Source organism: Pteropus alecto, unplaced genomic scaffold (genome assembly GCF_000325575.1).
Source record: "Pteropus alecto unplaced genomic scaffold, ASM32557v1 scaffold24, whole genome shotgun sequence".
Classification (NCBI taxonomy): Eukaryota; Metazoa; Chordata; class Mammalia; order Chiroptera; family Pteropodidae; genus Pteropus; species Pteropus alecto.
The window spans coordinates 11455116-11470153 of NW_006439192.1; the positions used below are offsets into that span (position 1 = coordinate 11455116).

A 15038-nucleotide genomic window follows, 5' to 3' on the forward strand; every position below is an offset into this window, starting at 1 on the left:
ACTGGCGCCCGCCCGGGCGCAAGGCGGCATGTAGCTGTGCGCTCCCGCGCCCGCGCGAGGGTTTCGGCCCGGGGCCCCGCCATGGCTGGGAAGGACAGTGGGAACCTGAAGACGGTGAGGCTGTGGCGGGACGCCGCCCTGCGCGCCAGGAAGCTGCGGAGCAACCTGCGCCAGCTCACCCTCAGTGCGGCCGGGGGCTGCCCTGGGACCGGGGCCGACCAGATCGACTCCCCTGACGCCCCCCAGCTTGTGCTGCCGGCCAACATCGGGGACATTGAGGTGCTGAACCTGGGGAACAACGGCCTGGAGGAGGTGCCGGACGGGCTGGGGTCGGCGCTGGGCAGCCTGCGCGTCCTGGTTCTCCGCAGGAACCGCTTTGCCTGGCTGCCCCCGGCAGTGGCAAAGTTGGGCCACCACCTCACCGAGCTGGACGTGAGCCACAACAGGCTGACTGCCCTGGGCGCAGAGGTGGTGAGCGCCCTGCGCGAGCTGCGCAAGCTCAACCTCAGCCACAACCAGCTACCTTCTCTGCCCGCCCAGCTGGGCGCTCTCGCCCACCTGGAGGAGCTGGATGTCAGTTTTAACCGGCTGGTGCACCTGCCAGACTCCCTGTCCTGCCTCTACCGTCTGCGCACCCTCGACGTGGACCACAACCAGCTCACTGCTTTTCCTCGGCAGCTGCTGCAGCTGGCGGCCCTGGAGGAGCTGGACGTGTCCAGCAACCGGCTACGGGGCCTACCTGAGGATATCAGTGCCCTCCGTGCCCTTAAGATCCTCTGGCTGAGTGGGGCCGAGCTTGGCACCTTGCCGGATGGCTTCTGTGAGCTTGCCAGCCTGGAGAGCCTCATGTTAGACAACAACGGGCTGCAGGCTCTGCCTGCCCAGTTCAGTTGTCTGCAGCGGCTCAAAATGCTCAACCTGTCCTCCAACCTCTTTGAGGAGTTCCCAGCTGCGCTGCTGCCCCTGGCTGGTCTGGAGGAGCTCTACCTTAGTCGCAACCAACTCACCTCAGTGCCGTCTCTGATCTCGGGCCTGGGCCGGCTCCTTACCTTGTGGCTGGATAATAACCGGATCCGCTACCTGCCGGACTCCATTGTGGAGCTGACAGGCCTGGAGGAGCTAGTGCTACAAGGGAACCAGATCGCTGTGCTGCCAGACAACTTTGGCCAGCTCTCCCGGGTGGGCCTGTGGAAGATCAAGGACAACCCACTGATCCAGCCCCCTTACGAGGTCTGCATGAAGGGGATTCCGTACATCGCAGCCTACCAGAAGGAGCTGGCCCATTCCCAGCCAGCGGTGCAGCCCCGCCTCAAGCTGCTCCTGTTGGGTCATAAGGCTGCAGGAAAGACCTTGCTCCGTCACTGCCTCACTGAGGACAGAGTGGAAGGACAGGAAGGAAGGGATAAGGAGATGAGCTACCCACCTTCACCTCCACCCGTGAGCAAAGGCATCGAGGTGACCAGCTGGACAGCTGATGCTTCCCGAGGCTTGCGATTCATCGTGTATGACTTAGCTGGAGATGAAAGTTACGAGGTGATCCAGCCCTTCTTTCTCTCCCCAGGGGCCCTTTATGTGCTGGTGGTGAACTTGGCCACCTATGAGCCACTGCGCTTTCCCACCACAGTGGGCTCCTTCTTGCATCGGGTAGGGGCCCGGGTGCCTCACGCTGTAGTTTGTATTGTGGGCACGCACGCAGACCTGTGTGGGGAGCGGGAGCTGGAGGAGAAGTGTCTGGACATTCACCGCCAGATCGCCCTGCAGGAGAAGCACGATGCTGAGGGGCTCAGCCGTCTGGCCCAGGTGGTGGATGAGGCACTGGCCCGGGACTTCGAGCTTCGCTCTGCCAGCCCCCATACAGCCTACTATGGTGTTTCGGACAAGAACCTGCGGCGGCGCAAGGCCCATTTTCAGTACTTGCTCAACCACCGGCTGCAGATCCTCTCCCCCGTGTTGCCTGTGAGCTGCAGGGACCCTAGGCAATTACAACGCCTTCGGGACAAGCTGTTCTCCGTAGCTGAGCACCGGGAAATCTTCCCCAACTTACACAGAGTGCTGCCTCGGTCCTGGCAGGTGCTTGAGGAACTGCATTTCCAGCCACCTCAGGCCCAACGGCTTTGGCTAAGCTGGTGGGACTCGGCCCGCCTGGGTCTGCAGGCAGGTCTGACCGAGGACCGGCTGCAGAGCGCCCTGTCCTACCTGCACGAGAGCGGCAAGCTACTCTACTTCGAGGACAGCCCAGCCCTCAAGGAGCACGTATTCCACAACCTCACGCGCCTCATTGACATCCTCAATGTCTTTTTCCAGAAGGATCCTTCCTTGTTGCTGCATAAGTTGCTCCTAGGAACCAGTGGAGAGGGAGAGGGCGAGGGGGAAAGCTCCCTTGTGATGTCACTGCCCACCCCGAGCCAGGACTTGCTTCCCGCCACCCAGCTCCATCATTACGTGGAGGGCTTTCTGCTTCATGGGCTCTTGCCCGCCCATGTTATTCGGCTGCTGCTTAAGCCTCATGTCCAGGCCCAGCAAGACTTGCAGCTGCTGCTGGAGCTGCTGGAAAAGATGGGACTCTGCTACTGCCTCAATAAACCTAAGGGCAAGCCTTTGAATGGGTCCACAGCCTGGTACAAATTCCCATGCTATGTGCAGAACGAGGTGCCTCATGCAGAGGCCTGGATTAATGGGACCAACCTGAGCGGGCAGTCTTTTGTGGCTGAACAGTTGCAGATTGAATATAGTTTTCCCTTCACCTTTCCACCTGGGTTGTTTGCTCGCTACAGCGTACAGATCAACAGCCATGTGGTGCACCGGTCAGATGGGAAACTTCAGATCTTTGCATATAGAGGGAAAGTTCCTGTGGTGGTGAGTTACAGACCTGCCAAAGGGGTCCTGCAGCCAGATACTCTGTCCATTGCCAGCCATGCATCATTACCAAATATATGGACAGCATGGCAAGCCATAACCCCCTTGGTAGAGGAACTGAATGTTCTACTTCAAGAATGGCCTGGACTGCACTACACCGTGCACATTCTCTGTTCTAAGTGCCTTAAGAGAGGGTCGCCCAATCCACACGCTTTCCCAGGTAGGTGGAGAGAGGCACGTGGCTCTTCTTTGATGTGTTATTAAGATGCATTTTTTGAAAATGTTTTTTTTTTCCATTCATAAGATTATTAGCTTAACACCGGGAAAGCTTCTCAAGGTAAATACGGGGGGATTTGGGGACAAGCAAAAGGCAGTCAATACATAAGTAATATGAAATACAGTCCTCAGTATCATACTCTCCTACAAAAAAGACTCAGACTTCCAAAATGGGTTCCAGTCAAAACATTTGGATCTCCTTTTCTCTCTTCTAAATTTAGTCCACCTTTCATGGAAGGAAATTTCGGGTGTGTGAACAGAAGATGGTGTCTGAAGTGTCTCTTGCTGAGCCTGCATATTGGATGCATCTCGAAGGGCTTGAGATGCTCAGAGTTTGACATGTCTATTGTCATATTCTTGTGTTTAAATTCAGAGTACAGCCATAAAGAGTATTGCTTACTTTTCTTAAGAAATTCCAGAGAAGAATATTTTGTAATCGGGATTGGATTTTAAAGACAATGATACTTATGATGGATTAGTAAAGACAAAACTTTCAGTCTGTGATGCATGACTGAATCCTGAGTTTGCTGTTTTACTCATCACGCCCATGGGCATGAACCATAGACTGCTGAGATCTCTGAGGGGAGTTTCCTTGGGTACTTTCCGGCAATTTGGTGCTTTACAAGATGTCTTAAGGTTTGATTTTTGGTGTTAGACTGGAGCGTTTTGGAAGTACTTTGTAAGAGATGGGAGGGACAAAACATTGGAAGCATTTTTTTTTTTCTCTTTTGGGGAGTGTTTTACAACAGATTCTTTTTTTCTTTCTTTTTACTTTTTAAAATCATTGTAGGTGAGTGGCAGAATTCTAGGACTAGTTGTCTGGGACTTTTTGAGTCCGGTTAATTGGTACCCTGAGTCTTCAGTTTGGAATATGTCTATTTCCCACATGTGAAAGCACTCTTTGGAGCAGTTCTTTAAAACTACTCAGATATTTGTGGAGCAGGCTTGGCTAACAACATTCCAAGTGTCCTAAGGACAAACCTAATGATAGCATCACTGCCGATTTTTCTCCTCGGTCCCCCACCCCCCAGGGCACATTGAGGGGTGATGAAATGAAGACTGCATGCCACTCTGATCTTTGTCCCAGTCTGAATGCAGCTTGTCATAGTATCTGGAAGAAACTGGACACCCATATTTCCGAAGGTAACATCTTCCTGTTGCCCTAGATCTAGGCTGAGTTTAATTCTTCAGCTTGAAAAAAGCCACCATATTCCGTTACCAGTCAACCGAGCCATCTATTCTGTATGATTATCTGGTATCTTGTCACAGTCCAAGTGAGATCTGGTAGGCTCTTCAGTTCGTTTTATATTTGCCATTGTATTTTCTTCATGAAAGCAGATACTTCTTTATTGTGCTACTACATTGAATAAAGTGGTTGAGAGTTACATATTCACAGAGTAGCTGATCGAAGGAGCTACTTAAAGCCAATTTCTAATCCAGATGGAGCATTAATAAAACTGATGTTATTAACAACAAAGGGAAAGACATAGCTATGTTACCGAACAAGTAAAGATCTGTGCAGAGGAATTCAAACAACGTTGAGGAGTAAACAATGAGGCTGGAATTCTTTTTTCCTAACCTCAGCTCTTATTTTTTTTACCAGTCAGAATTTCCCAAACAAGCCCATTCTCTTGTCATTGTTTGGCCTATTTGCCTGTCGAAGGAAGCACACCTGCTTTGCAGTCCAGGCTCTGAGGAAGAGATGATTTTTTTTTTTCCAACATAAAAACAAATAAATGGTTAAAAATGGTAGAATTATCATATATATTGGATAAGAATAAATCATCAGGTGTTTTGGTAATATAGACTACATTTCTGTCTTATTCGTGGTCAAAGAACGAAGTTCTCTTTTTGCTTTGTTGAGGATTGTATTCTAAAGGTAGCTGAGGGCACAAAAGTAGTGGAAAAGATGATTGTAGTAATTCATTACATTAAGACAACGGAAAAAAAACCTGTTTTCCTCTTTCATATTTTTCTGTGGTAGCCATCATCTGTCAGTATTTGCCACGTTTCTGAAAGATTTAGGAAGAGCTAAAATAATTTTAAAAACTAGCAGGTGTTGTAGGAGCAGAATTATAATGTTTGGTGTTCGTTTAGTTAGGGCAAACATTTAAAAATACATTCATTGAGTCCCGAAATTGTTAAAATGTGTTTTAACTTGGCATACATCTTTGAATCTATTTTTAAGTAGTCATTTTGCTTTTCAGAAACATTTAAAAAAGTCGGTTACTTAGTTTTTCATTTTATTAAAGTGTCAAGTTCCTCTGTAAACTAACAATTTTGATACAATGTGAAAAAACTGGAATCAATTTTTTTTTCAGTTTTGGGACATTAAGAGTAAATACAAATTACCGTCTCCCTAGATTTTATGCAAAAGAAATGTAAAGTTCTATTAATATTTTTAAACCTTATTTTGTAAAAAGTCTGTTTTGGCCTGTCATTGTCAATAGGACACATTTTCTAACCTGAGCTGTACTAAGGTAGTTGGCCCAGGGAAGCAGAGTGCCAGATTTCTCTTTTTTGATTTTGATTTTTGAAAGAAATACCATATTTTGGAAAATCCTCAGCCAACGACCACTTGGTTTTTACAGTTCTTGTTTAAAAAAAAATCTAATCACATTTTCAGGAAGATTCCCGATTTGTCTCATTTAAGTCGCATTCTCAGGGAGATTCCCGATTTGTCTCATTTAAGACGAAGGGTTGAGTGACAGGAGATGCTTTTGGTATTCAAAGGAAGCCTGCGATGGAGCCTAAGTATCAGATGTGTGAATCTTCACCTCCTTTCTGTAGATACTGACAGTACTGCCAGCTTCTTCTGACAGACAGGCTTCTCTCCACGTTACTTATAGAGATGTTCTAGAGTAAGTTTCTTCTTCTGTGATATTTATTATGTTTTTCTTCTTTTCTTAGAAGTTCAATATGACTTCTAAACCAGCAAAGCTCAACACTCCTGAGGCTGGATGTGTGGTATATTGAGTAAAACAGGTGGCTAGGACATAGATAGGCCTGCAGCAAGATTCTACGGCTTTGCAATTTTGTTTAAGCTGTTGAATGAATACGGTGTGTTTAAATTGGAAGAATGCATCTTAGAGAATTGAACTTGAGTTCAATGTAATTTTTCACTAAATATTCTACTCCCCAAATTATTAAAGGTCATTTTTAAGAATAATTGGAAAGCAACCCAAAGCAGTAGACAGGGAACGTCGTGATCTTTGTATCTTGTATCTTTTATTCACTAATTAACTCAATGCCTTTCCACATCTCCTGTCAAGTGCCTTTTGCCCATGTTCAATTTCTTACATACTGTGTACCTCTCTGAGACACTCGGCACATTTTGTCTTGTTCTGCTGGTATTTATGCATGTCATAATATCTCTTTGATTAGGTTGTTAACTTGCTTACACAGAGCAGGACACACATCTGAGGCTTTGTGGCTTCCATGAGTCTCTCAGATGTTTGCTGAATGATTGTTTGGTCTTTGTAAGAAATGTCTTTTTTCTTTGTTATTCACATATTCTGTCAAATTCCCAAATGGTACTGTAGTAATCATATTGCTTTGTCCTGTGTCCCAGCTTCCTTCCCCCACACCCCAAATGTCCCTCTAAGGTTCGCATTGTCACTGTGTTATTAGTCTTACCCTTGAATGGACCCTTCATTTTGACCACTGAAGCAAAGCAAAATTCTTGCCTTATTAAATCTCAGCTTTAGAGTGACTGGAATTTGAGCATGACCTAGTTGTTTGGATTGAATTAGTCACTGTTTTTAATTTCACAAAGGTTATTAAATATCTCTTTAGTTTAGCTTTATTAATATTGATGCCTCTTGGCTTTTATTTTTGTGAACAGTCCTCTTTGAACTCCTCTGGGCTTTGTTTCATATAAAAATCAAAACCTTAATCATGCAGTGGGAGAAAGAAATACTGTGCATGATAAAATTCAAAGCCTAGAAAGGCCTTTGGAGGATAAATTATATTAAATATTAGGTGCCTCTTCTTTAAACTTTAGAGTAGAATCTCAAGTTCATCCCCGCACAAGTAGCTTAGAATTTCCTAGAGAAAATATTTTTATTTTATTTGTCAGCAGACGTTTTATGTCATTCTCTGCTGCCTGCTCTTCTTACTCTCCAGCAAACCTTGCTTATTTTAGTTCTTGCTCATTTACTTCATTTTAACACCTAAAACATTTATAGTATGTACTTCATAGGGTTGTTTGGAGGATTAGGTGAGAGAATGTATTGAGAAAAACAGTTATCTTTGCCTGTAAAGAAGTGTGGGGCTTTTTCATTATATGGAGATGAGGGATGGGGGCTGATGTTGGAGTGAACACTTCTGGTTGTTGTCTCCATCCATCTATTAACTTGCTTCTCTCTGTGAGAGCCTATTATGATTAAGGACCGGACAATCCATCCATTATGGTGCCTAAAAAAAAAAAACAAAAAAACCGGGAGACAGGTGCCATCCTCATCTCCTGCCCTCCCTTGTCTCCTTCAGCTTTGGCACTCTTCTGTCTGTGGGTGGAGAAGAGAGTTGCTTTGTGTTTCTAGGCTCTGTGGAGAGCACACCAGGTGAGGTCTGCTTGGGGCAGGTCTCTGTTCTCCTTTCAGTTGCTCTGATTGCAAAACCAGCTGCTGAGTGGTTGTCAGCTTTGCCTTCCTTTGGGACCCGGCTATCTTCAGTTCAGAAGATGAGGAGGCGCCATTTTGGCTAGCATTCCCAATCCTACTATCTCATTAATGAAACTGACCCTCTGAGCCTCTTGGCTCCTCATGTCTGTGCAACCTGTAGAATCCAGAGTGATTGACAGGCATCTCACAGTCACAGTATACATATGATGTCATATCTTTGTTAAACCATAGAGACCGTCTCTTATGTAAGATATGGCAGTATTACTCTGTTGTTATAAACTCTCTTCTCTGAGTTCTGAGGTTCATGCGATGGCAGGACACTTGCCTGATAGTGCCCTATACAGGACTGAGCAGGTAGAAGAGCTCAAAGTGGACTGGTTATTTTTAAAGAACTCAAAAGATTCTAGTGTATCTCAATCAATTCCTTGGCTAAGTGCTTCTTTGGGTTGTTTATGATGGTCTTTGTCTTACAATGTGTACTTTAAGGTAAGTGTATATGATTTTCCATGTGATTTTTCTGGTACATATATTTCTGTCCTCCATATCTACCTCCTAACTCTTCCAGAAATGGGGTTGGGGGTGCGAGAGAATGGCCAGGGACAGCTAATCAGGGTGCCAAGGTGAATGAAGTGCAAGGAGCTGGCTCGAGAAAGCCTTCCGGCATCTGACCTCACCCTTGCCTTCTTGAGTCAGTGATCACTCTTCCCCCCAAAACTCGATGTTCCATAGCTCTTTCTTTTAGGTAACCCCATTGCAGCCTTGACATTGGCCTTTTGAAGAAGGAAACTAAATGGTGAGGAGAGTGAAGGTGTGATGGTGGTGGTGCAGGAAAGACGTTTTTCATGGTTTGGACCAGATGTTTTCTCTTCTTCCATGTGCTGTTGCTTTCCAGAAGCTCTGTACAGAGTTTAGGTTGTTGGTTTGAGTTCATGGAAGACCCTGGGAGAGTTTGTTGGCTGTAACGAATTCAGAGATGGTTCTATGTGTGCTGTATACTGTGGATAACAACTCCCAGACACCATGTTCAGTAGGGCTGACTTATTTGTGGAGCGGGAGGAGGGAAAATGTTTAGTTATTATTATTTTTGGCATCGAATGCTTAAAAACATTTTTTTCAATTTTCCTTTCTCAACGTAATCTCTTAGTCGAAAGTACCGATGCTTTGTTTCTTAAAGAGTAAATTAGTAAACACCCATCAGCAGACTTTTTTTCCCCCCTTTAGCTGTAGATTTACAGAAGGCAAAGACTACAAAAGCAGAAAGAAAGTCGGAGTGGTAAAATTGGAGTAGGACAGAGATACTGAGATACTGGTGGGTGGCCAGGGGTGGATTCCCATGGGTCTTCTGAGCCTGCAGGCCGTTTTACTGGCCTCAGGAAGGAACTTCCTGCTCCAAGCAGGCAGCCCTAGGCACCCAGGCTGTTCCAGCTGTTTCCTTTACTTTTGCAAATCTGTGCACAAGCACACTTGGAAGAAGAGCAAGGAGGAAGGGAAAACGGGAGTCGTGTCAAGACTGCTCTTTGATTTGTGTGCGCCTTTCTGCTTTTGGACGGGCGGCTCACTGAGTCAAGGCTGCTGCTCCTGCTGCTCCTGCTGCTTCCTCCTCCTCCTCCTCCTCTTAGGGAAATTCACATAACACGAAATTAACCAGTTTTAAGTGAACGGTTCCATAGCATTTAGTACATTCACGATGTTGTGCAACCACACTTTTAAATCAAGTGCTTCTTGAGGCAAGGAGCAGATTAGTTGGTGGCTTCCTACCTGGAGCGGGGTAGTGACTGGGAATTTTTCGGTGAGGTCTTCGTGACGACTTTCCTTCTAAGGTATGACTTAAGGAGAGAAGAACTCTTTAGGCTTGGCCTTGAGATGCCACACTGATGAACATCTTTTAACCTGGCTGCAGTGGGAATCTTCCTACTTAGTGTTGATGAGAAGACAAAAAGTAGGACATGTTTGAGTAATTACTGGAAAAAAACTGGCTTTTGATTTTCCAGAAAAAAATATGACCACACTGAGAACAACTGGCTACAGCTTTGGGTTTGCTTGATGTAGATGAGTTGGTGGAAAGTAATGCCTAGGTCATTCTTTTCGTTTGGTTTTCAGTTTGGGTCATTTGTGAGTAAGAAACCCCAGGCAGATCTCAAGAGGATGCTGAAAAAGGAAAATGCATTGTATCTGAGCATTTCTAAAAATTTCCAAAACCAGCCAGCTTTTTGAGGGAGGAAATTACCTCCTCCTCAAGAATCTACATTTCTCAGTCATTTATGGATTTGCTTCCATTTCGAGAGGAATTAGTCATCCGTGATTTATGAACACCAAAGATTATATGAACACTGATTCCAAAAACAGTATAAATTAAATTGGATACTGTCATCATAAAAATGTATGGCTGCTTCTTACAGAGTCTTTGTTGAAGAGGACGCATTGTTGAGGTGGTTTTCTGTTCTTAGCATAGTAAATGTTGAGATAATTAAAGAGTTAATTTCCTTAGATCCTCCCCACTGCTAAAACAAAGCATATACATTAACCTGTATTTGTGCAGTGTTGCAGTACTAGTGAATTTTGAGATAGTAGAAGAAGCTTCTCTCTCTCTCTCTCTCTTTTTTTTTTGAAAAGAATTAGAAAAAGGATAATGGAGAAGGAAGAGAGAAAATCAGAAAAAGGATATACTCAATACCGTTGTTTGATTTATCAACCTTATTATTGTTTCAATAAGATTCTTATTTTTCATGCCATGAAGGTTACTCTTGTATTGATCATCACATCAGTCTTCTTGAGTATATGGTTGGGGAATAAATTGGTAACGCTGTTGTGTTCTCATCATGTTCTAGAGGCAGCACTAAGCACTTCCTATGGGGAATCTTAATCCGCCGAGCAGCCTAAGGAGGAGCTAGGTGTTATCATTTTTCTCATCTTCACACCGAGGAGCTAGGTGTTATCATTTTCTTCATCTTCAGGTGAAGAAATCGAAGTTTAGGAAGTTAAGTGAATTCCCCAGAGTTAGAGCCCCTGGGATTTCTGCTCAGACCCTCTGCTCCTACCCTCTGTCCTGCCCTGCCTCTCAGTGTTTTGTTGCCCACTGCTTTCCAACATGCGCAAACTCAACTCCTTCTCTCCTCTCTCCTTGATGTCTATTCTGTATCACTAAGTGCTAGGCACTGGCGTCACTGCTGGGCATCCAGAACCTGGTAATGCATGGGACCTGTGTATGTGGAGGTCAGCAGAGGTCGCAGTCAGGTGCAGGGGAGAGGTGGGATCTCAGAGAGGAGTTTCTAAAAAGGCTGCCCTGCAGCTGAGTATTAAGGGTGATTTCCAGTTAACTGCACAGAGAAGTAAGGAAGGGTATTTCAAGTTAGAACGGCATTTAAAAGGCAGGGAGATGAGGGTAGTTCAACATGCCCTGTGGGAGTGGGCATGTGTGCAAAAAAGCATTTAGCAATTGTGGTAAGGAAGAGGCTTCTTTATTTAAGTTTCATTTATGGGCTGGTAAAAGTTTGCCAGTGACCACTGCTGGACCATAAACTAGAGTTTTGGAAGCATTGTCCTAACCCATTCCTTTTCTATCAGGCAGGGCTCTGTTGAGACCATGGAAGAGATTTATGGTTGAGAAAATGGAAGGGTAGTTTCAAATGATGTGCTCAGACTTGTAATCCAGTTATTGTTGGGCCATTATCACACCTGTCACTTTCTCCACATCTGAGTACAGGGAGAAAAGGAGAATTGGTTATTTTAACAGCCAGGTGGCCATATGCCTCTGTAATCCTTGGGAATGTATCTGAGAACATCGATTTTCTTTCCTCTAAATCTGAACCATGGCAGATCCCGTGATAAAGGCGAATTTGGCTATAACACAATTAGCATTTTATTGTGGACTAAGTTTTACTATCCTTACCCTGCGCTTTTTTGTGATACCATAGACTGATTGAAAATACTGTTTTTTATTAGTTTTACACTAATGGAACACCGTATTTTATGCATTTCACTTGTTTAGACACTACCACAATGAGTGTTTTTTGGCATCGTTTATCATATCATTCTAATGTGTCTTCCCTCGCCTCTCAGTTTATCAAAATATACTTCATTACATTGTAATTGTAATCCTAGGAAGTGCAAGATATTTTAAAATTTTACTCTATACTTTGTTTATATTTACTTCGTATTTTGTCTTGAAACGTGGAACTCTGTGTTGCATTTTAAAATGGAAGCATTATCATATAGTAGTTAGTTGCAGGGGCTCTTGAGGAAGGCTGCTGGGTCTGAATCCCTGTTCCACCACTTGTTGGCTATGTGACTTTGGGCATCGTAATAGTTTCTGTCTCATAGGGCGGTCCTGAGGATTGCGTTAATACGTGTAAAACGCTTAGAACAATTCTTGACACATGGCAAGAGCTCAGTAGATGTTAGCTGCTGCTGCTGCTGTTACTACACTTATTCCAGAAAGCACAAGTCTAAACATGCACAAGTCTAAACATGGAAATCTGATAAGTTTCTGGATAAAACTTTTTTTCATGAAAGTGTAATAGAATGTGATCCCTATTCATAAACGCTTTATGCTCTTTAAAAAAATGACCCCTCATTAAAACATACACAAATTCAGAGGGCAGAGGAAAAAAAACACCCATAGAAGGTATCTAACATAATTATACAGTTTGCTCTATTTCTTTTCAAATTTTTTCCCTTAAGCTTAGTTTTATTAAAATATATAGTTATAACCATATTGTATAAATGGTTTAAATGTTGTTTTTTAGCCTAAGCTGTCACGAATATGATTTCATGTTATTATTAGTCTCTATACGGTAATTATAGATGTTTGTAAAATAGTACATCAAGAGGATTTTTACTTTTGTTTATTTAACCATTGAACACTTAAGTTGCTTCAAGTCTTTGTTGTTATGAGTGCTTCTGGGATGACTCATTTCTTTACAAATGCTCTTTCTTATTCGGGCAGATATCCCTGCAGTGTAATCGTTGAGTCAAAGGCAAAGCATGTCTAAGGTCCAGTACATGTTTATATTGCTTTCCATGAGGGGGACACAACTCATACACCTACTTTCAGAAGACGCGGGGTTGATTTCACTATCTTTTCTCAGCATTGGGTATCATCTTAAAAATGTACTAACAATTAATGGAAAACAGTATCTCACTGATGGTTCAAATTTTAACTAGGTGATGTGAATGTTTTCTTCTATGGATGTCGCCTAATTGTTTTGCATCTTTTGTGAATTGTCTGATCATGTCTTTTGACGTGATCATCTTAGCGGTGCGTTTTTTGTTTTTTGTTTATAATCACATATATTTATAATCACAGTGATTTCTTATCAGGGTTCACTTTGAATTAACATTTTATATGTTAAAGATGATACTCTTTTGTCTATCATATTTAATGTGTTTATTTTCTAACTTGTCTACCTTTTTGGTGTTTAAAAAACATGTTTTGAAGTTTTAAATTTTATTTGATATAGTTTATTGATAACTTTGTGATGAAATGAAATGTCATTATTATTATTTTTCTAAATACAGAGATATATAATAAGAGAAGGAAATACAGTATAGCATATAACCTTTACTAACAAAAAAGATCTCTATGTGGATGGGATATTCAAAAAGCAAATACCCCTTTTTCATCGCCTGCTCCCCAGATCTCTTTCTCCTCTGTGAAATGTTTCTTATAAATTTCTTTTAAGGAAAAGAAAACATACTTGCATATATTTTAATCCGAAAGAGATCATGCTTAGTCATTGTTCTGCACCTTACTGTTGGTCACTTAAAATATATTTTGGAAATACTTTCATATGAACAGTACAAATACACATACAAACATACGTATAATATTCTACCAGTGGATGTACTGCTTAGTTAGCTGTATATTGACAGACTTTTGATTCTTTCCAAATTCTTTTACAGATTTTAAGTTAAGTAAGTTCTCCACCTTCTAGAATTTTGAGAAACACTCACTTTTATTTCCTTTGGCGTTGATAATCCTTCTCTGTGCTCAGAACACTGTTGAGGTGCAGTTAGAAAAAGAAAAATCTCTGAGTCAAAGTGGTGGGACTAAAAAAGGGGCTTGGGAATTATAAAAGCTTAACTTTGTGATTTAAAATATGGGTAATCTTTTTAAATTGGCTTTTGTGATACATATTAAATTACCATTGTTTTCAGCATAATTATGCATTTTACAGCTTAGTTCATCCATTATGTGAGGTAATGTTTAGACCTAGCAATAATTACGAATCTTACATGTCTACAAATAAATATACCACTGATTAAAATAAGACAGTGGCAGATAAAATAATGCTGTGTCAGTGCGAGAAATTAATGACAAATGATTGATAATGAACTCTGTTTCACTGACTCAAAACATTGCTTCTGCCTTTCTACCTCAACTGTCATTTAAAGGAAAATCTGTCCTAGAACCAGCCTCCGGAGTGCCACACCATTGTCTTTTCTAGACCTCAGCGTGGTGTGCTATGCTCAGGAAATGTGCCTTGGATGGATCCTGGTAGCAGCAGGGGTTCAAAATTTAAGGGATTATCTGCACTGTTTGCTCCTCTGTAAGTGGAATGAATAAAGAATGAGTCTAACCCAGCACACCAAAATGTGTTTGACCTGTAAAAACAGTAAACAATTAAATCCCATTAGAGTGGCTTTTGTGATTAAAAGATACTTAATTGTTTATTTTGTTTAAAGCTAACAAAATCACCAATCAGGTTCTTAGAAAAAGAGGTTTTTCACAGGGTTCATTGAAGTGTTTAGTCTTTTAAATCCTTCGTCTTATACTAAATGTCCAAATCAATGCATACAATAAGGAGAAAAAGAGCAAGCCACTTTTTTTTAACATGTTATTAAAAATGTATTCACTAGGCTTCTTTAGATTCACCTCAGATGCACATAGCTGTGGTGCATTAGCTTCAGGGGGCTTGTTGCTGATGAATTGCATGGGAAAAACTAAAAAGAGAAATATGAATTTTCGAGAACACTGTGATGCCAAAAACACGTCACTGATCTGCTGAGAGCTGATCTGTTTTGTGCCTAGGGTACAGTAACAAAAAATGGAATCCAAAGTCCCCGTAGGATGCATCTGTCCCCTTTGCTGACACCACTCACCTCCAGATGGCCTGGCTCTTACTGTGCCCCTCTCTAGATTGGGGCAGGTGTTTCTTTTGAATTTTTTCTTTTATTAAGCCTTGTGACTACGCATGCCATTTCCCTTCCCCAAGAAAAACGGGCCTTCTGGTTACTCTAATGTAATATGCATCTTTCTGGTTCTTACAGTATTTCCATCTTTTT

General features: G+C 42.7%; 1 protein-coding gene across 4 annotated transcripts in view; it reads left to right on the top strand.

Moving 5' to 3' along the window:
* Positions 1-6: 6 nt before the first annotated feature.
* MFHAS1 (malignant fibrous histiocytoma amplified sequence 1) overlaps positions 7-15038 on the top strand; it is a 64671-nt gene continuing 49639 nt past the window's right edge. For all 4 annotated transcript variants that reach the window (XM_006916347.3, XM_015592897.2, XM_025049922.1 and 1 more), the window contains exon 1: positions 7-3076. In XM_006916347.3, the coding sequence (XP_006916409.1) occupies positions 82-3076 (2995 nt within the window). In that variant the 5' untranslated portion in view covers positions 7-81. The remainder of the gene's footprint in view (positions 3077-15038) is intronic.